Source organism: Podospora bellae-mahoneyi, chromosome 2, assembly GCF_035222275.1.
Source record: "Podospora bellae-mahoneyi strain CBS 112042 chromosome 2, whole genome shotgun sequence".
In the NCBI taxonomy this organism is placed as follows: domain Eukaryota; kingdom Fungi; phylum Ascomycota; class Sordariomycetes; order Sordariales; family Podosporaceae; genus Podospora; species Podospora bellae-mahoneyi.
Window position 1 is genome coordinate 3950448 of NC_085881.1, and position 21716 is coordinate 3972163.

The 21716-nt window shown below is 53.0% G+C and overlaps 8 protein-coding genes across 8 annotated transcripts; 1 reads left to right on the plus strand and 7 right to left on the minus strand.

Moving 5' to 3' along the window:
* Window positions 1-497: 497 nt before the first annotated feature.
* Window positions 498-1989, minus strand: TOM7 (translocase of the outer mitochondrial membrane; the record flags this gene model as incomplete). Its single annotated transcript, XM_062876823.1, has 5 exons — window positions 834-1989; window positions 726-772; window positions 645-673; window positions 554-590; window positions 498-504 (listed from the first exon to the last, which is right to left on the minus strand). Exons 1-5 carry the CDS (start codon window positions 858-860, stop codon window positions 498-500), a joined length of 147 nt encoding a protein of 48 aa, XP_062735458.1. The 5' UTR covers window positions 861-1989.
* On the plus strand, window positions 1076-3006 carry sap49 (Spliceosome-associated protein 49). Its single transcript, XM_062876824.1, has 2 exons — window positions 1076-1234; window positions 1341-3006. The coding sequence occupies exons 1-2, from the start codon at window positions 1221-1223 to the stop codon at window positions 2503-2505; spliced, it is 1179 nt and encodes a 392-aa protein (XP_062735459.1). The 5' UTR covers window positions 1076-1220; the 3' UTR covers window positions 2506-3006.
* cbc1 (Nuclear cap-binding protein subunit 1) lies at window positions 2916-5859 on the minus strand (the record flags this gene model as incomplete). Its single annotated transcript, XM_062876825.1, has 3 exons — window positions 2916-4049; window positions 4109-5689; window positions 5775-5859. The coding sequence occupies 3 exons, from the start codon at window positions 5857-5859 to the stop codon at window positions 3139-3141; spliced, it is 2577 nt and encodes an 858-aa protein (XP_062735460.1). The 3' UTR covers window positions 2916-3138.
* A 1742-nt stretch (window positions 5860-7601) lies between these two features.
* Window positions 7602-9008, minus strand: gsk3 (glycogen synthase kinase 3; the record flags this gene model as incomplete). The annotated part of the gene is made up of 5 exons (XM_062876826.1): window positions 7602-7735; window positions 7802-8200; window positions 8251-8599; window positions 8654-8737; window positions 8790-9008. 5 exons carry the CDS (start codon window positions 9006-9008, stop codon window positions 7602-7604), a joined length of 1185 nt encoding a protein of 394 aa, XP_062735461.1.
* A 133-nt stretch (window positions 9009-9141) lies between these two features.
* On the minus strand, window positions 9142-10739 carry QC761_0043290 (uncharacterized protein; the record flags this gene model as incomplete). The annotated part of the gene is made up of 3 exons (XM_062872383.1): window positions 9142-9166; window positions 10365-10647; window positions 10697-10739. 3 exons carry the CDS (start codon window positions 10737-10739, stop codon window positions 9142-9144), a joined length of 351 nt encoding a protein of 116 aa, XP_062735462.1.
* A 1056-nt stretch (window positions 10740-11795) lies between these two features.
* QC761_0043300 (uncharacterized protein) lies at window positions 11796-12358 on the minus strand (the record flags this gene model as incomplete). Its single annotated transcript, XM_062872384.1, has 2 exons — window positions 12064-12358; window positions 11796-11919 (listed from the first exon to the last, which is right to left on the minus strand). Exons 1-2 carry the CDS (start codon window positions 12126-12128, stop codon window positions 11796-11798), a joined length of 189 nt encoding a protein of 62 aa, XP_062735463.1. The 5' UTR covers window positions 12129-12358.
* Window positions 12359-16513: 4155 nt separating this feature from the next.
* On the minus strand, window positions 16514-17596 carry VPS68 (Vacuolar protein sorting-associated protein 68; the record flags this gene model as incomplete). The annotated part of the gene is made up of 2 exons (XM_062876827.1): window positions 16514-17424; window positions 17501-17596. 2 exons carry the CDS (start codon window positions 17594-17596, stop codon window positions 17002-17004), a joined length of 519 nt encoding a protein of 172 aa, XP_062735464.1. The 3' UTR covers window positions 16514-17001.
* A 1050-nt stretch (window positions 17597-18646) lies between these two features.
* On the minus strand, window positions 18647-21112 carry SMI1 (Cell wall assembly regulator; the record flags this gene model as incomplete). The annotated part of the gene is made up of 3 exons (XM_062876828.1): window positions 20380-21112; window positions 20270-20322; window positions 18647-20214 (listed from the first exon to the last, which is right to left on the minus strand). The coding sequence occupies exons 1-3, from the start codon at window positions 20385-20387 to the stop codon at window positions 18647-18649; spliced, it is 1629 nt and encodes a 542-aa protein (XP_062735465.1). The 5' UTR covers window positions 20388-21112.
* Between the last annotated feature and the right edge of the window lie 604 nt (window positions 21113-21716).

The window sequence follows — 21716 nt, forward strand, 5'->3', positions numbered from 1 at the left end:
CGCGGGAAAAAAGCTATGACGCAAGGGTTCCTGTTGTTCGTCCCAAAAAAAAGTTTCCGGGATCCTCGGCCGAGCATGGCCGACTGAAACCGGGATTTAAGAAGCATTTTTCGGCGCCGTTTGGCCGGCGACGGTGATAGCTACGCCAAGATTTGAAATCCACGTTAGCTTGACAAAGAGGGAGAAAAAGAAAGAGCAAAATGAACAGTCATGAGTAGATTCATGATGCAGGAGTTGTGTCTGCTATTATAATGTACAATCGCGGTTATGGTATCACTTGCCCGCCCTCGTTCGCTATGTTGATGGCGAACTACCCCCAACCCATAATCCCGCTTTATCCCTCCTGATGCCCCTTACCCGTTGCGCTTTTCCCAGCGCGGCGCCATCATTTTGAGTTGTTGTACTGATACACTCGGTCCATCACTGTTCCCTTTCCCTATCTCGAGGTATTTATCATCGCTGCTTAGGAAAGGGGAGAGAGGAGGCTGCAGAGATAGTTAGATGCTGAGGTTCAAAGATCGGGTGTCAGGACAAAGCGTCGGCGGAGACATACCGGACCATGGATGGCCGAGGGTCGCTGCGGGTGTAGCCTGTGAAGTGTCAGTTGTCATGTTTTTGCTAGATAACCAGACAAGGTGACATACCAAGATAGAGGATGAAGGGGAGATAGCCACTGCTACAGTCAGTATTTCGCTCGCTAAAGCTGTCCGGCTCGTCCAACATACTAGTGAAGGGCAACGCGCGAGATCTCAATGAGCTTGCCAATGCGCTCCTGTTGTGTAGTTAGCCAGCTGCTTCATTCCCTCGTCACCCTGCCGGTCAGGTCTGCGTACCTTGGACTCCTCTGAAAGACGGAACATTTTGGCGGTTTGTGATTGTCCTGATATGGGAATCTGGGATATGTGGTCGTCGTGGGGTTGCAAGATGGAGGAGTCTCTCAATCAATGATGATGATGTTCCAGTGGCAGAATCGGTTTTTGGGCGGTCACTTCCTGGACAAAGCTTGGCGCGGCTGACCCATGTCGCCCTGCAAGCTGACCCCTGCAAGTCAACCGCCGGACCCACCCACCTTCTCCAGAAAACTCGCGACTTCTCAACACACCGCGCTTCTTTGGTGGAAAAGTAGCTGCGAGAGGCGTCTTTTTACAATTGACGAAACCACCACCCAGTTGCCATCCAGCAAGCCCCCTTTCTCCACGACAGGTGTAGATAATCCCAAAATGTCAAAACACTGGTATGTCTTCCCACGAACACATAACATTTCCCACAGATATAGCAAGCAAACATTTCCACCATGTCGATCATCAGGAGATTCAACATGGCTAAATTTCTCCTTTTAGGGAGCAAAACAAAGATGCCACCGTCTACGTCGGCAACATAGACGAGCGCTTTACCCAAGAGCTCCTCACAGAGCTTATGACCCAAGTCGGCCCCGTCCGCCAGGTCCACATGCCCCTCGACCGCGTCACCCGCAACCACCAAGGCTACGGCTTCATCGAGTTCGACACCCCCGAATCCGCGGAGTACGCCGCCAAGTGTCTCAATGGCATCCGTGTTCACGGCAAGCCCCTCCGCGTCAACAAGGCGTCCGCCGACAAGCAAAAGACGGTCGACATTGGCGCCGAGCTCTTTATCAACAACCTCGACCCCCAAGTCGACGAAAAGATCCTCTACGACACCTTCAGCACCTTTGGTCAGATCCTCCGCCAGCCCAACATTGTGCGCGACGACAACAACATCTCCAAGGGGTATGGTTTCGTCAGCTTTGACTCGTTCGAGGCCTCCGACGCCGCGCTGGCGAATATGAACGGGCAATATCTCTTGAGCAAGGCTATCACTGTAGACTATGCGTACAAGAAGGACGGCAAGGGCGAGCGCCACGGTGATGAGGCGGAAAGAAGACTGGCCGCCGAAGGCAAGAAGCACAACATAGTGCCCGAGCAACAGGTTCTCCCGCCAGCCTTCCATATGAATGCCCCCATCGCCGCCACAACACCCGTCACACCAGTCGCCGCCGTCCCGCCCATGATCGACCCCTCCATGGCCGCCATTCCTCCACCAGTCGGCATGGTGCCCCCAGTTGTCCCTCCCCTAGGGCCGGGAGGCATGCCGCCAGTTCCAGTCGCGGCGTACGGCGGGCCCTTACCAACTGGACCAGCAGCCATGGGTGGTCGCGGTGGTCCTCCTCCAATTCCCTACGGCGGCGGTATGCCACCAGCTATGCCAAGCGGAGGCGGTGGTCGTATGAGCAACCTCCCTCCCCCACCGTCTGGTCTCCCGGCGCGTCCACCCCCCAGCCAGGCCGGGTTTGGCGGTCCAGTGCCCTTCCACCCACCACCGGGGTTTGCTCCGCCCCCTCCTGTTGGTCCAGGTCAGCAAATGTACCCCCCTCCTGTTGGCTTCAACGGCCCACCTCCACCTCAGGGATTCATGCCACCACCGGGAGGTGCCCCCCCTCCGGGCTTTGGTGGTCCACCTCCTAATGGCTACCCACGTCGAGGGTAGGACGATCGAGTGTGGGGTGATGGGATGCTAGGAAATGTATCACCCTCCCGATGACTGCAACGGTCTGGCTCCCTCGCAAGGGTGCATGCCGCCACCGGGAGGTGGTCCGCCTCCTGGATATGATGCTCCCCCTCCTGATGGGTAGAATCTGAGGGCAGAACCATCGAGGCAGAACCCTCATGGGCGAGATCCCGGGGGGTAAAACTGTCGATGAGAATTTTGGGCGTTTATTATATGGGAATTGAACGAAAAAACAAAAACCAGTAGAGAAAGGAACCGTGGTGAAGCCTTGATACCCCGTTCACATAAGTAGGTAGTGTATTTTTAGGGAAGCAGAGAACAGTGTACATAATATGATGAGAATACATGATGCAAGAACACGAATGGTGAGGATTTGGAACACAAGGTAGAAGGCAATGGCGGTAGTGTCAGATAATTCTATTGATACAAACTACACTTCTTACAGCAACCAAAAATTGACCCCCTTTTACCCCTTAGTGAGTTGGGCCATTTTGCCCCCTATTTGACCTACGATTAAACCGTAAAAAACCCGCTGTCATCCGGGGAAAATCAAATAAATCAACGCCCCTTTCTTCTCACTAACCCCCAAACTCAAAACCAGCAACCAACCTACTACTCAATAATATCAACCTCACCCTCCACCCCATTCTCCTTCTCCTCCTCGGCCCCATTCGCCCCATTCCTCTCCTTCTCCTCCGCCTCCTTCCTCTCCCTCTCCTCCCTCCTCTGCCGCTCAACAACCTCCCACTCCCTCCTCACCTCCTCCCCCCTCTCCCGCTCCCTCACCGCCTCGACCAAAAACGCCTCCTCAATCGCCTGCCTCCGCTTAAACACCCTCAGCCACCTCGTCCCCCACCTCCTGACCAACCCATCCTCTTCCCCACGAGCATTACTCTCAAGCATCTCATCCTTCGTCCCGCCAGCCCAAGCCCCCAAGCTGTCCTCAATAGCCCTAAAAAGCTCCCTCATGTTCCTCACCTCGTTATCCCTCGTCTCGTCATCCACCATCTCATCCTGCTGGCTGGCCTTGACAACCAGCTGCCTCACCCGGCCGGTAACCTTGATGACAGTGTTGAAGACCAATTCGTAAATGTAAGCCCACGCGAGCGCCTCACCGCGCGTCTTGCCAGCCTGTACGTTCAGAGCCCAGTTGATCACCGTCAGCGGGGTCAGGATGGAGTAGTTCAGGAGCTTCTCCACGATGCTCAGCGCAACACCGGGGTGCACGCTCCAATACGCCATCACCGCCTCGATGATCTGCGTCCTCGACGCGTCGCTCGCCGCGCCAGCGTCCGCCAACCGGTCCTTGGTGCGCTCTATCGCTGCCAGGACGTGGGAGAGCGACTTGCTGCCTACGTAGAGCACGCAAGTGACAAAGACGTCCGTGCTGGCCACCAAGGCGTCGAGGTCACGGTCGATGGCCTGAGACTGAATCCGCTGGATAACGGCGTCAATTTCCTCGTCGGGGGCCTTGCGTTTGAGGAGCGCGGCGATTTCACGGCCTTCGGCGGCAAAGGGGGTGTCTAATTGCTGTGTTAGTCATTGACACTCGAAATGATAAAGAAAAGGGGGGAAAACCAACCATCGTTGGCAAACTTGAAATCGGGCACATCCTTCTCCTTCTCGGGCCCAATCAACTTCTGATACGGCTCCGGAAGCGTATTCTTGATCCTCTGCGCAAAACTCAACCGAATCTCCTTGTCGATCGAGCCAACAATAAACGCCTTGCGCGGGTGCAAGCCGCTCAGCTCAACATCGTCCACCCACTCGGTCCACTTCCACGTGAAACCAAAGTTGGACAAATGATGCGAGAACCAGTCCATGAACCGGTACGCCAGCTCCAGATCCATCCGCGGCGCGTTTCTGTAAAGGTAACGAATGGCACGGCCCAAGCTGGGCGCTATAGCAGCAGGCGCCAGCTTGCAAGCCTCCGTAAGCACAGAGTGGTAGTAAACCAACTTGTGCTCTGGGTTAGGCAAGAGGAAAAGCTGGGTAAACACGGCATCAACAGCCACATCTTCGGGCTTCCAGGTAGACTTTGGTTTCTCGATATCCCGAAGCCTATCGAACGGCGTGCCTCTCAGAGCAAAAGTCCTCGGCGCAAAGTAGCAATCCACCTCAATAAGCTGTCTTGCTGTGGCGTTGCGGTTAAAGTGCAAAACATTGATAGTATCAAGCAGTGCATCTCTGATGAGCGACGACGCCAGGTTGGTAGGAGGGGGCACCGACTCGACTTCTTGCTGCCCATAAACAGAAATATACACCTCTGGGAACAACGGCCTCGGCCCCCTGACCACCGTCTTGGGAATAACGATATTCGGCAAAACGTGCTTCTTCGCACTGGCCAGCTTGGCCATCGTCTCAACCTCGCCGACAGGGAACTGCCACGGTCTCGGCAAGCAGCTCAACGCCCAACCCTGAGCCGACTCAGCCTGCAGCTGCGCCTGCAAAAGCGAAATCAAACTCTGCGACTGCGCCGGGTTTTCCTCCCCAGCCTCGGGATGATAAGGCTCAATCACGGCCTGCAGCGGATGCGGCTCGCTCGCAATGATGGCCGTATTCTCCAGCAAATCCGCCGCCTTCTGCTGCCACTCCTGCTGCACCTGTTCCGGCGACCCAGCAGCCATCACATACGGAAGCGTCAAGAGAATGATCTTGACAATCTCTGTGCCGATCGTATCCTCACTGCTCGCCGTCTGCAACCCAACCGCCCGTTCAAAAAGCTCCCCCAACATACCAAAAACCCCTTCCCCTTCCAACACACCCTGCAGACACCCCACCAGCTTCAGGTACAGCTTCACATCCCTCCACCCCCCCTCCCGAAGCTTGTCCTCGATCAACCTCGCCACTTTTTCGAGTAAAAGATCCATCGCCTCGGGCTTGTTGGTGTTGACCACCATCAACACGCCCGCCAAAAAGGGGGTTTTGAGAGGCTGCTCCACGCACAACTGGAGGACCAAGTCGGTGAAGTTGCCTCGGAGCAAGACGTCATCGTCCCAGTTGTCGGTGAACAGGTTCGCAATCTGGGAAATCTCATCGTGGCGCTCGATCATGGGGTTCTCGGCAATGGCGATGAGCTGCTTGCGGAGGCGGACGTGGGGGGGCGCGTCGTAGCGGCGACGGGAGTTGTTGCCGCGGTAGTGGTTGTCGTCTTCATTGTCATCTAACCCAGATTGTGTCAGTCAGTGATGATGATGATGATGATGATGATGATGGTGGCGGTGGTGATGAAAAAGGGACAAACGTACCTCTATAACGACGTTTCCGGTTATACCCCCCGCCACCACCACCTCTGCCTCCTCCTCCTCCTCCTCTCCTGTCGTAGTCGGCCATGGTTTGGATTTGCTATTGCGCAACTGATGGGATGCGATGCTGCTGTTCCTCTCCCGTTGGATGGTTTTATTTTCTTTTCCCCGGTTTGGTGTTGTCGTCGCAAGAGAAATCTACCTCTCGCAATTTTTGATAGATTTCACGCTCAAACCAGATGATTCTGCCAATCCAAGCCCGAGAGCGCAATTGATGATTGGTTTTGATTGGCGCAAATCCGGAAACTCTTGTTTCCTTTCGTTGCTCCCTGAAACAATAAAAGTTGAGAAGGAAGACAGTAGCAACAAAAGGCTGACAAGGTTCAAGTTGCCAGTGCCAAGCGCGACAGAGGAAAGCGTGAAATAAGTGGGGACTGGACTGGAGAGAAAGATTTTGTGGGGCCACCCACTGGGGGAAGGAGCTAGTGATGCAAGTGATCCCGGTCAGTAGGGAGTGGTGGTTGCCTTGAAAATGAGGCTTTACAAGCTGGTATAAGTCACGGGTGTCGGAGCAAAATTCACTACGACGACGTTGTTTGTCTGTTATTATGCAGTGTTTGGCTTTTCTCTCTACACTTTGAATAACCTCAGTAACACTGGAACATAGTAATTCATAGTTCTCACCCATCTTCATAGTTGGTAGAAGATCACCTCACTTTATCAATCCATACATGAGTGTCAAGACCTCATCAATTCAAATCCATGCCATGAAAATATTTTGAATCTGAAAGTAAACGAAAACCTTGATAAAAGCACAAGAACAACCACAGAATCCAATAACATCGCCTTCTTCATGTAGGCCTGTCTCAAACCTGCTCTGATAATTTTTTCCGTTTCTCTCATCTCTCCCAGGCAAAAACGCCCACCCCATGCCATCCAGGTGCTCCCGGCCACATGATATCTTTACCGTCCGTCCCAACTCCTTCTCACTCTCATCCCAAACCAAAAGTTGAATTGCGCTGAACTCGATGGCCGTCTCGTGCTACCCATTCCAAAACTACCATTGCTCCTGTTCGAGAGTCTCAAACCAAGATAGCCAGTGCAGGCAGGCCAGCCCACCAGGTTCTTCAGCTGGGAGTACATGACAAGACAAATCATATAATTCCGTTCGCTCCTACTCATCATGAATCATTCGCCTTCCTACTAACAAACATCAAAAACAGGGACGATGGGGCGAGGACAGAGAGGCCGCACAGATAACAAAACAACGCAAGTGATTCCAGCGGAGAATACAGTGGAAATACACCCAAGAAACAAGAATAAAAGAAGCCTTTCTCCAGATATTTGGGGCACGAAATAAAGCAAAAGCCATCTAGGTCATGCAGAAACGGAATCTAAAAAACGTGGCCCGGTTGGTGTTTTTTCCCTCAGCACGCCCCCTCTCCCCTCTCCCTCCCTTCCTGCTATAGCCTTATTGCGCGCTGTTGTCTTCAGAGGACGAATGCTCGTGGGCATACCAGCCGCCCCAAACTCCTGCTATTTCCACGCTCTATCCTGCCACTTCTCGACACTACTTTGGGATCGATGGAACCTTCCGGAATCGAGTCTCGTCGTCTCGTTAAATTCCATCAACACTCATGGCTCCTCGGGGTATCTCATGGCATTTCCTCGTCATAGATCATGAACGGGAAGCGACCCAAAGCCGCTGTCTCCTTGCTGGGCCGTATACGATACTTTGCTGTCAAAGTACAGCTCGAAGTGTCCACACACGATCAGCTCTCACGGTCGCGAATCGACACAGAACTTTTTTCCGTCTCGCTGGCCAGCTTTTCAGTCCAGTTTGGCCATCATTTCCGATTTGTTCATGGGAACGAAGTTGTCGATGTCGAGCCCTTGGGCCGCAAGGATGGACCTCATGTGAGGCGGCACAAGCTTGTGGTTGAGGTGAGGGGCGATCGACAGCTCTGCAGAAAACGATTCTGTTAGCAAGTTTGGTTCAAAATCAACACAGAGAGTCTGGTGACACGTACCATGGCGGGTGAAGTCAAAGAGCGGAGGAAGGTCCTTGAGCTGGCCCGTCTGGTGCCTCGAATCGGGAAAGCGGGTGTTGGGATCCCTGAGGTCATCAAAGAAGGGCTGCACCATCGCGTCGATGGCCGACAGACGCTCGGTCGGTGTGTACTCCAGCAACTTGCTAATCAGGTCGATGGCGGGTTGGTCGGCCTTGCGGAACACCTTGTTGAAAGGATGGGGCTTGATCTGAGGAAACTTGTGCTCCATGTAGTTCGGGTTCATAGTTCGAATTTGCTCGCGGGTGGGTGTCCCCAGCACCTTGATAATTTCGACGAGCTGATCGATACCCGATTCACCGGGGAAGAGAGGCTGACCAAGCATCAGTTCTGCCATGACGCAGCCTGTTGACCAAACGTCTGTTCACGTCAGTTAGTAACAATCTTCCATTGTTGACAAGTCCACTCACCAATCTTGGTTGTATAGTTGGTAGCACCAAAGATCAATTCAGGTGCACGGTAGTATCTGGAGCAAATGTAAGACACGTTTGGTTCGTTTTCCACCAGAATCTTGGCACTGCCGAAATCACAGAGCTTCAAGATGCCGGTGCTAGGATCGAGGAGAAGGTTTTGGGGCTTGATGTCGCGATGGCAGATGCCTTGAGAGTGAATGTATGCAAGAGCTCGGAAAAGCTGGTAGATGTACAGCTTCACCTCAAGGATGGGCATAGTAGTCTTCATTTTGTTGAAGAAACGGGAGGCGCGGTACACGGTTTCTGGCACGAACTCCTGGACCAAGTTGAGGTAAACCTCATCCTTCTATTGGGGATGTAAGCATTCTGTTTTCCAGTGAGGTATTACTAAAGGACTTACGCGCTCGCCATTAGAGTAGTAAAAGGCCTTGAGCTGCACGATGTTGGGGTGTCTCACGATCCGCATGATTTGCAGCTCACGGTTCTACAGCATGTTAGCCATTAATCATATAACCCAGCCATAGCACACAACCAACCTTGAATCTTTTGTCCTGCAAGACACGCTTGATGGCTGCATCTTCGTTCGAGGGAGACAACTTAGTTTGAAAGACGACGCCAAATGAACCATTGCCAACAATCTTGCACTGGGTGTAAGTCAAGTCTCTCGTCTCGCCCGTGATGCCATCCTGCACTTTCTCGCGGATCACTTCTCCCATCCGCAGATTGTTGAACGCTGCCGGACGATTCGACGCCATGGTGAAGATCTCAAAGCCACGTCGGGGTTGGTGTGGAGGATTGTACTATACTCGGGTCACTGGTGGGAAAAATGTCGCCGACAGGTATGGTTGCTTTTAAACGCGCTAGGGAGGTCTTATATCACACGCAAGGTTAAATGTTGGTAAAGCGGTTACTACTGTACGGAGATGGTGATGTCTATCAAACGCGTAAGCACACGTCGCAGCATCATGGTTGGCAAGTGTTGGGAACAGCCAGGAGTATTGGGTTGTCATGGCACTTGAGGGGCAGAGGAGACAGGGACCGGCTTACAAGATGGGTTGGTCGAAACCTCGAGGGGCATCTGACGCCAGGGATTGGCAGTTACAAGACGAACTTGTGTAAACTCGCAGTTTTGCGGAGCAAAGTTTCGTGACCGGTGATGCCGACTGTTTGGGAGCGTGGCTTGTGTTTCGACGGAAGGAATCTACCCGTCGATGGAAAGAGGGGAGGAAATCGGGACCCGATGCAACGGGGGGAATCGCGCAGACGGGCTTGGGTCGTTAGGGACTTGGGTCAGGTCGAACTAGGTATCGGGTTGTTTCTTGACGGCTGTTAGACGGAGCGCTCGAGATCAAAAAAGAACAGCCACGCGAAGCTGGCGACAAACTGCACGAGATGACGAGGTTGATGGTTGATGCGGAGGTGGAGACAGAATACTAAGGCGTTGAAGGAAGAGGACGACAACAGGAGAGGGTTACGGGAAGGTAGGTTGAATTTCAGAGGTCAATGGACGTGAGGTTTTGGAGGGGCGGGCGCACTAGCTAAGTGAAATGACGGCGGGGAACGACAGGGCACTGCGGTGGCGACCAAGCACAAGGGTAGCCTAGCGTGTCCTGCTGCAGTGCGCCCGGGCCAGGTCAAGTGGCTCCGAGGGGGACCCAAGACGACGCAAGGACTCGAAGCTTTCCAAGGTGCTCTTGGTCGAAGCGGCAGCAGTAGTGTCGAGTGAAGAAAGCTGCAACTTTGCAAATGCCCGAGACAATGGGACATCCAACACCATCAAAGAAAAGAAAAGACAAAACAAAAAAAAAAAAGACAGAAAAAAAGAACAAACAGGGGGAGCCTGAAGCAGACAGCTGCTTCAGTCGACCACACATCATCGTATGCGACTTTCTCTCTTGCACGTCTAGTGAGGTCAGATGGCCTACGGCTTGGCGCGCTGCACCATGGACGCAGCCAACCAGAGGAGGCCTAATGAGGGGTTGGGGCAAGGGAAACGGCAGGGTTGCAAAGGCAGGTGAGCCTTTTAGGACCTCTCGGTGAAAGGGCCCAAGGTTGAAAGAGGATGAAACGGGGCAACTGTAAATAGTAAAAGTGAAGGTATTTACACTTACAGTGCGCTCGGTCTGCGACAAGAGTCTTCTGCAGCGTGCGGATGCGAGGGACCGGTGGTCGGTTGGAGGAATTGGCAGCGGAAAGTGTGGTGCTGTGTTCGGTGGTGAGGGGTTCGCTCCGGGCCGTCGTCACTTGTGGCTTTAGCTCCAAAGTCGAGGGAGTCGGCCGGCAGGGCGGTTGCGCTGGTCTGGTGGATGGGATTTATTTGGGCGTTGTGCGGTTGGCCAGATACTGGGAGACCTTGGTGTCTTGTAAGGCGGTGCAAGCCGCAAGCCTCCAGACCTAGGAAGATGGATCTAAAAACAGATCTGGCTGTGTGAAATGGAAATACAGAGTCCAGACTGTGGGCACCTCAGTCGTAGAGGAAAGAACATAAAAGGAGGTGATCCAAATCGATGCAACTCGGGGAAATGACAGGATAAAGGTGGTCTGGTCTGGCTTGGTGGCCGTGTCTGCTGCTCTGCTTGGTTGGTAATAAAGTAGGGTAAGGTAGCCTGACGCAGGACACGCCGTAAGTTGGACGTAAGGTCTGTAGGAAGGTACCGTGTGATGTGGAAAAAAAAGGAAGGGAAAAAGGGTTCGAGGTACGGGTCAAAAAGCTTTCCAGGTGCAGGATACTGCACAGTAGCCTGAGAATGGGATGTGTTGTGACGTGACCTCTCAGGTTGGCAGACAGAAACCGTAGCGGACACCGGAAATAGCCTCAGGCACGCCGGTGACTGGAAGACGAATGGGAGTGTGCTCTCGCCGGCCGAGTCCCAGGAACACAATAGCCTGCCTGACGTTGATTCGGAGCGGCGGACGGTGGAGCTCTTCGTTGTCCGCTTCCTGTTTCCCAAAATACGATAGCGGTCCCGTCTCCTTCTTCGCTTCTATGGTGTTTGGCTTCCACTTGTTGAACGAGCATGTATGTGTGTGTGTATGCGCGGTAAGGTACCGGGATGAAAGACGCCGCGTATTTTACCGGAATTTCGGTTTTCCTATGCACCTCAACGGGTCCCCGGGTTGCTTTTATCCAGGAGAGCAGCCCCTCTGGTGTCGCTGGCGTGGTTCCAATGGCACGGGATGGGCAAAGGGAGGAGGAGATGAGGCCGGGAGACGCCGATCAAATCAGAAAAAGCGTAAACTGGAACAGAATCAACAGACACAATATGATGCGGCCGCTTCTGGCCTTTTGTTCACCAGATCCCGCCAGACTGGGGCCGTTGCTCATGTGTCCATTTTTGAGACGGGAAGCCGGGGCTAAACACACTCGGCAGGCGAAGTTTAAAATAGAGAAGTTAATAAGGTATGAGCTCAATCACCGAATCAACACAAATCGTCATTTTGTTTCTAGTGGCTGACTTCTTTTCAAGAAGATAGCCCTGCCTGTCTGAAAGGTGTATGAGTGCCAGATTGGACACAGGCAGAGACAGACAGGGTGGGTTCTTCTAGATGCCCCCCTCTCCCAATGTCCAGATCAGATTCGAGGTGGGGCTTCGCAGTGCTTTGTTCTCTGACAACCACAGTTCGTCACGAACCCGCCGCCACGGTTGAGGGCCGAGTGGATTGTGTCTGTTGAAAGAGTCCCCGAGATGTGAGACAGACAGCGGGAGAGAGGCTATACCTGGTGTTCTGTCGTCTCACAATCAACCCGGGGTCTTGGGGTGTGCAGTACCAGTTGAGCCAGCTCGCCCGTTTGGGCACTGTTACACCTACGCTAATATTCCTGAGTCAGTGTCTCTGGTCGTCATAGTAAACAGAGGGAGCCGTTGGAGAGTCATGGTGCCAGTGAGTGAGCGGTCTCTTTGGGTAATTTACTGCGTAATTCAAATTGCAGAAGCGCTCCCGGTATTAAGAGCATCGCCTAAGAGGACTGACGGCTTCTCGCATAAATCCGATGCGTGTAAAGCGAACTCCTCATTATTGCCTCCGCCGCCAGACGAGGGGATCAACGTGTCGCTCAGTCACTGCTGGTTATCACGACTTCTTTATGCGAGCAAGCTTGTCAGGCAGATCGAGGACGGTCCAGGTCGATGACACGCCTTCTTGGCCCCCATTTAGCTGCAGCTGTCATAGAACAGCTTCCTGAGGATAGAGAGACGACCCGAGTAACACGGCACCCAAGTTGAAACGCCGATATGACGGGTGGAAGACTTGCCAATTGGGACTGGTGCATATGTCTTGTGCGGGGCAAACATGGTGAAGCTCACCACAAGCAACAGGGCAGTGTGGATGGAGGGCCACATAATAGCTATGTACACCACTGTAGACAGTGAGTCCGAAATAGGATTATAGAAGCAGCAATTTAGAGCCCTCAGGGCAACAAGCTGGCCAGAAAAGAAAAGAGTCGAAGCCTACGCCAACTGACGTTGAGCTGTTGTCGAGATATATTTGGCCTTTGCTTTCCTCCCCTGGTGGTGCAAAGTAGAGGCAGAGAGGGGTTGACGAAGCTTGTCGTTTCGTGCCCATACAGATCCCAAACATGTAATACACAATGGATACAACACGCACTGCCAGATCAAGTGTTCCGTGCTCCGAAAGCGCAGTGATACAGCACTAATATGATATTTCAGCGTCGAATATACCGAGATCCAGGCACCGCAGTGCGTTTCTCAAACAGTCAATATTGCTTGTGGGCGTCGAGCTTCCACTCTTGAAACCCTTGTTCGGTTTGGCAGCAGGCTCCGATTGGGCGGTATCGTGAGCCGATATTCACATGCATCCATGCTCTAGAGAGGTCCAATCGTTTGGCGTCTAGTCCTGCATGGTTATGATGATGCCTGACGCCGATTCCATCGTTGCGGTTGTGTCCAGCCGTGTTGCGGTCTCTGTCCGTTGCTGGCTTTCCGGCGCTCTTCCAATGCGACCTGCGCAGGAGGGAGGTGGATCAGCAAAGCGCCTTTTGGGTGCGAACGAGGTCCCATGACCGGTTGAATCGCGCTAATCATTTGGCTCGACCAGGTAGATCGTGGCTGGCCGTCTGTTGGCAGACACCAACTTTTTTTTGATCATCTGCAGAGCAGAAAAAAGATAGGGGGGCAACTGGGACGGATGGGATAGTACGGAGTAGCATTGGGACTTGTTGACCCTGTGGCTAGCTCCGGGTCAAAGTGACAACCGCCGTCCACTGACATCCATGGCATCAAGACGCAATTGCCAATCCAGGGGTTCCAGGTTTGTTAGTCGCCTGCCAGATTCGATTTGGATATCGGCCAGGTACCGTATGTTTATGTACGCAGACGTGCCAGGGCCATAAACCCCCGAGACCTCTTGTGAGGTTCTCGGTGCGGTCGTGAAACCGGCGGGCAGTTCGATCGTGTAGTTTTTCGTGATGTCAGGCACCATTTGTGGCGCGATTGCTCGTTACACGCCCTTGGGCACAGCAAAGCATGGCAAAAAGCTAGTCAGGTCGTCCGGAGAATGACTCCCCCCTCTCTGACATTTCGATGAGATGCTAGAGGCCTAGAGCAGCTATACATGATCACCTGACGGAGGACAGCGCGCCTTTTGTAACTCTGCTGTTCCGTACCCGTACCCTGGCCAGCTGGCGTTCCTCGGAAATCACCCAAGCTTCAGCGGCTGACTCCCGACGTGATGGGTTCGTGAGATAGCGCCCGTCTGTGCCAGCGCTGGGCGTGGGAAGTGAGGCCCAAACGGCGGGCCAGATTCATCCGCCAGAGGAAAGGTGACTTGCCAATTATAGCAAGCAGATGTCACCGTTCAGCAACGCTTCGGTATTTGCCGTGCTGAGGGGGTTCGTGAGCATCTTTTGGCACTTGCGGCACTCTGAAGACGGAGCTGTCAAATCGATTGCATGGAAGCGAGGAAAATTACCCGTCGACGATGTTGTTGCTGTCTGAGCCATGTGATTTCAAGCTGCTGTGGTTTAATTACTGTCGACTGACGGCTGCTGCATGTTGGCCTTGATGAGGCAGCACGACGAGCTAGCGACGGTTGGTGGTGGTCGGTGAGCCGATCTCCAAGCTAGCCAGACCGAGATCGCATCATCCTGGTAAGGCAGGGAACGCACTGACCAGCTCTGGTCTGAGCCAACCTTGGTGCTGATCATGACATGGTCTGTGCTTGCCCTCAGTCACTGTGTATGCCATGCTATGGAATATCGATACAGGAACCAGAGCCAGCTGTCTGCCAGATGTTGAAGTTGCTCTTCCCAAAAGGTGATGAAGGTGGGAGCTCGGAGGGTCTGCATGATGCAGCAATCCTCTGGTCTGTATTTGTTGGGCCATCGCTGAACTGATTGTACCGTTACCATGATCCCAATTCCCAACAAGGCCACGGGCGCCCGGCTTGTTGAAACCGAGCTCTTAGAAGTTGCTTCGGCATGGTGGTTTGTGATTTGATGTTTCAGACCAGGAGCTTGGGCTGACTTGCTGGAGCCATCAGATGCCCGAGTGGAGAATGATGAGATTCCATCTTCCGGGCCGATAGAACCAACAGCATTCATTGGGGACAGCACAAGAAAGCTCAAAAGAGATTCCAGATCGCGGGGTAGCTTTCCATGACTTGTCTCTGCTGTGCCATAACTCAATGCTTCCCAGGGGCGCATGGGAATATTCCCGAGCTCATCCACGATTCAACAACCGAAGGGATCACATCACTGGGAAACCGGTGCGGTATTTCCTACCTCCCCGGTCTCGAACGACTCTTATCTCTTCCAAGACTCCCTCATTGTCTTGTTGATTCGCCGCCGGCAGCCTGTCCAAACCGGTAAACTGCTTCTGAGACCCGCATACATCTTGGGTGGTCCGCTTCTGTCGACGTGCAGCCAACATCCTGCCCCACCTTGACTCAGCTGCGTGATGCTCCTCGATGAACTGTCAAATATTCCCTGAAAAACAAAGTCATATCACACACCAGCATCTGCATTAAAGGCGATCAAATTGGCGTTGCAGGTTCGAGTTCAGCCTCTTGGCCGCCTCATCACTTGGAATGTGATAAAAGAAGAAACCCAAGAAAGAATCTGGGCCCTTCTGAGCCCTGCCCTGTGGTTGAGACTGGTCTTTTGAGAGCATGTTTCTGCTATTGTGCAACCTCAGTCACCGTGCATGTCGCTGAGCTGCGGGATGACGGCGTTGTAGGTCCCAGACGTCCCGGCAGTCCATAGAGCTCAGCTGCACGACAAGCCCCGGTATGCAGACGTTTCTTTCTAGGGGAGCTCTCGCGGACTCGGGCATGGACATGAGTGATGTTGCATGCAGCGAAACAGGCCCTTGATTGATCCGTCTCGAGGCATCTGCAGCGTCAAGCAGCCAGTGGCCATCACCCGTTGACGACGTCCATGGGAGCATTTGTCATGATGTTGTCTCGGGGTTCTCGTTTTGAAGGTCTAAATATACTCGGCACTTGATGCCCGAGAAGGGCCGAGTGATGTGGCTTGTTTTTCGTGGTTTCCCGTGTCTTTGCCATGTCTCTGACGGGACCCTAGGTTGTAACTGTTCCTCTTACTCACAACGTACTGCACGCCTTGAAATCTGATATCAGGACATAACCTTAACCACCACACTTGCCATGGCCATCAAGCTCTCAATAATTAAGAAGGCCATGCTTGGTCTTTTGGGGAAACAAGCATATCTAGACATCGTTTTCAGCACATATCATCATCCTCATACGTAGCTAGCTACCATCTAACAATGTTATTGACACCAGCTTGGAAGATGTAAAATGTGGCAAAAGAGATCAACGTCTTCAATTAGCAGCTCTTTTCCAAGTAAATGAATCCCCCTTTATCTCCTAACCCCATGATATCGAGCAAGCAACGGAGATAATAGATCACCATCCCATAACGGATATGCAGCAACTCGTAAAATAAGTAGTCCCTTCCTTCAGATGTTGCCACAGCCGATACAATGCCCACAGCCAAATAATCACTCAGGCAAAGCTTCATCTCTCATGAGTGCAATATAGCTACTTCAATGTCAGACCCACTATCGGCCACTCGAAGACCACTCACCAGAGCTCAACACCTAAATCAGAGAGGTAGCGCGATGTCGAGAAACAAGGTAGTTGAAAAAACGTCGAATAATGGTAGAAATGTCGTAGAAAGTCGAAGAAGGTAACAAAGAAGTTGAAGAAAGTCAAAAACAACAATAATCTACCAGGAGTCTTCAAATTAAAATCCCCCCCCCCACCCCAAATTAAAAAAAAAGGGGGGCTCAACTTGACCAAAACCACAGATCCCTTCTTGACCCGTCATCATTCCCATCATACTTAACCAACTGTCTCGTCCATAGAATGCAGTAGGAAGTGTACCTACTTAATTAAAGTATTGTGAGACGTGGAGTATCGGCGCTGACAGAACAGCACTTGCCTGGATGTCCATGACGGTTGTTGATTTATCCCACTTTAACGACCTTTTCAACAGCGTTCGACCTTCCAACCGCTCAAAAGCTCATATCGAAATCAGAGATCTCAAAAGCCAATAGCATAAATCCCTAAGCAACCTATAGGTATCACTACCACCCGTGCCTCGAACCAAAAACAGATAGATCATAATCCACATTATACCTAAACCCGTTGCGCCTCTGCCATCTCCCCCAAAATCCAGCATACCCTTCCTTAAACCTCTTCGCTCCGCTTCCCACCATCTGCAACTCAGCGTCCCTCCCGCATTCTTCCCCACCCCTCCTCTCCCATTCAAAGCGCCAAATTATAAGCATACTCATCCTCCATATTCTGACTCACCCACAAAACAACCGTGCTAACCCCCACCAGCGCATTGGCAACCACATTCTCAACCCCCATCCCCAACGCCGGCATCCCCACCCCCGGCACGACAAACTTGAGCACAAAAACCGTAACCCCGCCCGCCATCCCGCCCGCCAGCGCCGCGAAACCCAGAAACAGTACCACCCTCGCCTTCCACGCCACCCCCGACCCGGAATAAGAGAAACTATCCGACGCCAGCCGGGATTTCTCGACCGAGTTGATGATCAGCATCCCCAGGGAGGAAAAGATGAACGGCAGCCAGTCGACAAAGTTGACGTGGAGGGGGGAGGCGTTGCGGGGCGAGGCCGACCAGACGGCCGAGTCGAGAAGGATGTAGAATGCTAGGGAGAACTTTGACACACAGACATTCGAGTTAGAGAAGTGTTGGATAATAGGAGGAGTGAGAGGAAGGAGGGGGCAAACGTACGAGACCGCCGGCCAGGTACACGCCTGCGTTACGGGCTTGGACGCTGGAGAGCCATGCTGGCTTGCCAAAGCGGAAGAGGCGCTCTTCGGAGGACATGATGATGGTATTTTATGTGATATGTTTCCCCTTGCTCGGAGTTGAATAGTTCGGGGCTGTTAGAGGTAGAGCTCGTAAATGTTGCAACCGTAGCTCGGTGACGACTGGCCCCGGTTTCGGTATCGCAATCGAGTTGATCAGCGGTATCGCTATCGGTCACAAGATTGGAATACTTCTCGTATTCTCAGCCGCAATCAATCGCGATATCAAAGCCTGTCGTCGTTGTCGCCGCGAATCGCAGTGTTGTGGGTGTGGAAGCTTATGAACGTATGACGGCAGGCACGCAACGCAAGCAGGCACGCATGACGTTTGGAGTTGGTCCCAAGCGGAAGGCTGGGGACCTGACATGACCCACCAACCAACCAGACCAATCCCTTCTTGGCAAAGGCTGATACTAGCACGTGATTACCCCTACCCTCACCAACACTTTTCACAACTACTTCGCAGCCCACAAAACAGTTGATGGATACTCTTCACAATTATCACTAATCGTCAAATATCTGCTTCCTCTGCAAACCAGAAACCCAGTGAATACCATGCATGCCACGCTCTCTGCTGCCATCGCTCCAACCACAACACCTCCACCTCCCTCACACATCTCTTCTACAACCCCCTATTATACACTTCCATCAACCCTTCATGTCCTTTCCATCCATGCATCTTCTGTCTCCAGAAATGGCCTAGACAAAGCAATGCCTACATCCATCCATCCCCAACCCGCAAGAAAAACAGGCTCGCCATGTGTATATGGTACAAAAAGTAAAATATGGCCTTCCCTTGGAAAAAAAGAAAGCAGCGATTGGTTGATCGCGATAAACCGAAGAGAACTTTAAACGCCCCAATGAGAGAGAAAACCCCCAGACAAGACAACAAGCTTTTCCACCAATTGTGAGGTCATGGGTGATGACAGAAAAAAGAAGCCACCAGAACGCCGTTAATTGCTTTCGTTGTGTCGCCATTTGTTAAAAAAAAAAAAGAATTACCGGCTCCTTAAGCCAGCAGGAGCGCAGTGTGTTCCCTTGGGAAACTGGTCATCACGCCCCTGCAGCTCTATATCTCAATGGTCTTCAGTGTCGTCTCTTCCACCTCAACAACGGTGGCCTGCTTGCTGCTTCGTTTGCTGCCAGGCGCTGATGACGTGCCATTTGTCTGAGAAGGCTCAGTGATGGTGACCTCGGGAGGAGGGCTGACCTCGCCATTTGCAGCAAGAGCAGCTAACCTCGGGGCACTTTCTTTGTTCTCCTCTCCGCTGTGTCTTGGGGTGTCGACCTCAACCAACTTCTCCGGCACCTTGATACTGTTCGTCGCCGATGTCAAGGGAACCTCCTCGGCCACTCTCGCCAATGGGCTCGCCTTTCCAACACCTGGCCGAATTGGGCTGGGCATGGGAGAAATCTGGCTCAACCTCTGGAGCGACCGACCACGAGGCTCAGCGTTGGAATCAGCCGCGTTGGCATAGGGCGAAGTGGGCGCACTGGTTGCATTCCTTGGAGGAGCCATCGACCTGCGCTTGTTGGCGGTACGACCATACTTCTGGTCACACCTCCACCTCAAAATGTCGAAATAACCGGGCTCAACGCGGGCACTCTTAAACTCGCGCAGCTTAAGCTCGCCCGAATCATCATCGATGAACCATCTGCCACTGCCAAGATCGTCCGCAACAGTAGCCACTAAATGAGCCCACGACTTCGCGACTACGTACTTGGTGTCGTAGTCGCGACCAAACAGAATAACCTGACCCCAGGTACCCTTGGGTCCAGGCGCCAAGTCAACAGCCAAGTTGTTTCCACCCCAATCGCGAACAAGAGGGATCCACGCGGGGTGCGCATACACCTTCTGGATGGCACCGGCGGGGACACTGTCCTGACGAGCGAGCAGTTCTTGTCTCCAGTTGCCATTCTGGGGCGAAACGGGGGCCGAGCTGGACGAGGCCGCCGAAGTCGAAGCGTGGCTGCTTCCTCCCAGAATCTTGGAAGGCACAGCAGGCCTGGGGAATGTCGCCTCGAGCAGGAATTCTTGGTTGACCTTTACCCAGTTCTCCCACTCCTGAACAATCTCTTCGCAGTCCAAAAGCATGGACCCAAAAATGATGCCCGTGGGGTTGCCGCCTCTTTCTTGGCCATCGTGGATCATCAGGGACTCGCGGACGTCCTGAGGAAGGGAGCAGTCGAGCTGGTGCTCGAGATCGTTCAAATCGTTGTTAGTGGCGCCTTCGCAGAGCTGATCCCAAAGTTCCATGTAGTGCTCTTCGGCCCAGGCGTCGATCCGATTCCACGAGTTGTGGATCGGTGGCGCGGGCGGCTGGCCATCCTGGAAAGACTGCATCGGAATCGACCCGGTGGGGCTCTGCATGTCGAAAGCATCAGGTGGGACGGATGCCCGCGTGTTGATGGATCTCATGCCGGGCGAATATGGCCTCCCACTGGGGCTCATCGGAAGACCGGGAGTGTTGGGGGCATAGGCGGCATCAAAGTGCGCCGAAGGGCGGGTGGATTCGTCGTGGTAAGGGGAGGAAATGTCGTTGCGAGAATCGGAGGCGGTCGCTATCGAAGTGAGGCCATTACGGCCATGGAGAGGAACATGGCGCCCTGTCCTTTGCGGAGAGTCAAATGAGGAATCTGCATAATCAGTTAGTATGAGTCGGTGAAGGGATTGACTGGGAATTGCGCTGACGTCGGTCATAGCTGGTGATATCATGCCACATAGAGCGGAAGAAACTGCCGAATCTGCAGTCAGGGCATTAGCATTCGCCAGTTGTCACTATTCAGAGTGTGCACACATACGAAGCCATCTGGGCAATAGCGAGAAAGGGGAAATTCGTAAAGGGGGTTTGTCGGTGTGGTGTGTAAAAGCAGGGACAAGACCGGAATGCGAGCGAGGGAGGACAGCGCGATGCGACTGCTGGCGGTTGAGAACGAAATCCGCGTCTAAAACGATTGGATGCGCGTCGACGTAGAGTTGTCGCAGCAGGAAGCGTCCTCAGCGACAATGTCGTCGACACTTTTGTATGTTCCCCCTTTTAGTCAAGCGATCGTGTTGGTGTTTGGTTCCGGGTCGCGGCGGCGTAGCGCTTGTGTTGCTTGTGCTGTGTTCAGTGTTCAGTGTTCACTGTTCTTTCTGTGCTGCGAGTGTCGGTCAAAAACTGAGTGTCTCCTATTTTGGTCGGGCAGACTAAAAACGTGCCCCGGCGCAGACGGTACGTACTGGCTACTGGCTGTCACGTCATGCCCAGTTAAGGGGAACCCGTCAACCGAAAAATCAACAACGAAGGCGCTCGAGCTAAAATGGACCTGCAAACGAGTGGTGCGCGTCCGAGAGAGAGAGAGGTTGCCCGATGATGTAGGTGTCGGACTGCGTGCGGTAGGAAGAGAAAGAGCGGGCAAGCAGCAAGAAAACAAGAAGTGGTTTGCAATTTCACTCTCGGTGCAACGATCAATGATGTTCCAAGCTTTGCTCCGTGCATGGAAGGAGAGGAAAGTTGACCAATGCAAGCGCTTCAAAACGGTGAGGGTGGAAGGATGGATGCCTTTCCCGCAGCCCATTAAATGGAAAGGGGCCATTTGCCCCACCACTGCCTCCTGCCTTGCCCACCCTCGGGGTTCACCGTGTAAGGGCCGTGCTGTTTGATTGGCTAATTTCGCTCCAGACACCACGCCGGGCGTGCAATGCAAGATCAGAGACAGGCCATGGCATCGTGGCATGAAAGATTTCGCCAGAGCGAGCACTCACCTGCCGAACGGAATGTCACCCTTTTTTGTATTTTTATTTTTTGAACGTTGCTAATTTCAAACTTTTTGCGACCGTGTTTGGGTGAACTTCTCACGCTTCTTTCAGGAGTCAACGGTTCGGTTCTGTTTTACCAGTCCGTTTCATTTCGATATGCCAGTGGGTTCTCCCAAGGAACTAGCCGACGTTCTGGCCCCTTATGAACAACTCCTTGCTACCCCGTAGTACACTCCGTTAAACATACATAACTCACCCTCCAAATATATCCAAGCAAAAGGACTCTTTGTGTGCCGTGTACCGGTATCTCTGCATCTGCAACTCTTGATCTCCTTCTCATGCAGCACAGAACAGAGCGGGTGGCTTACACCAGGACCCCCCACTGGATGCGCCAACA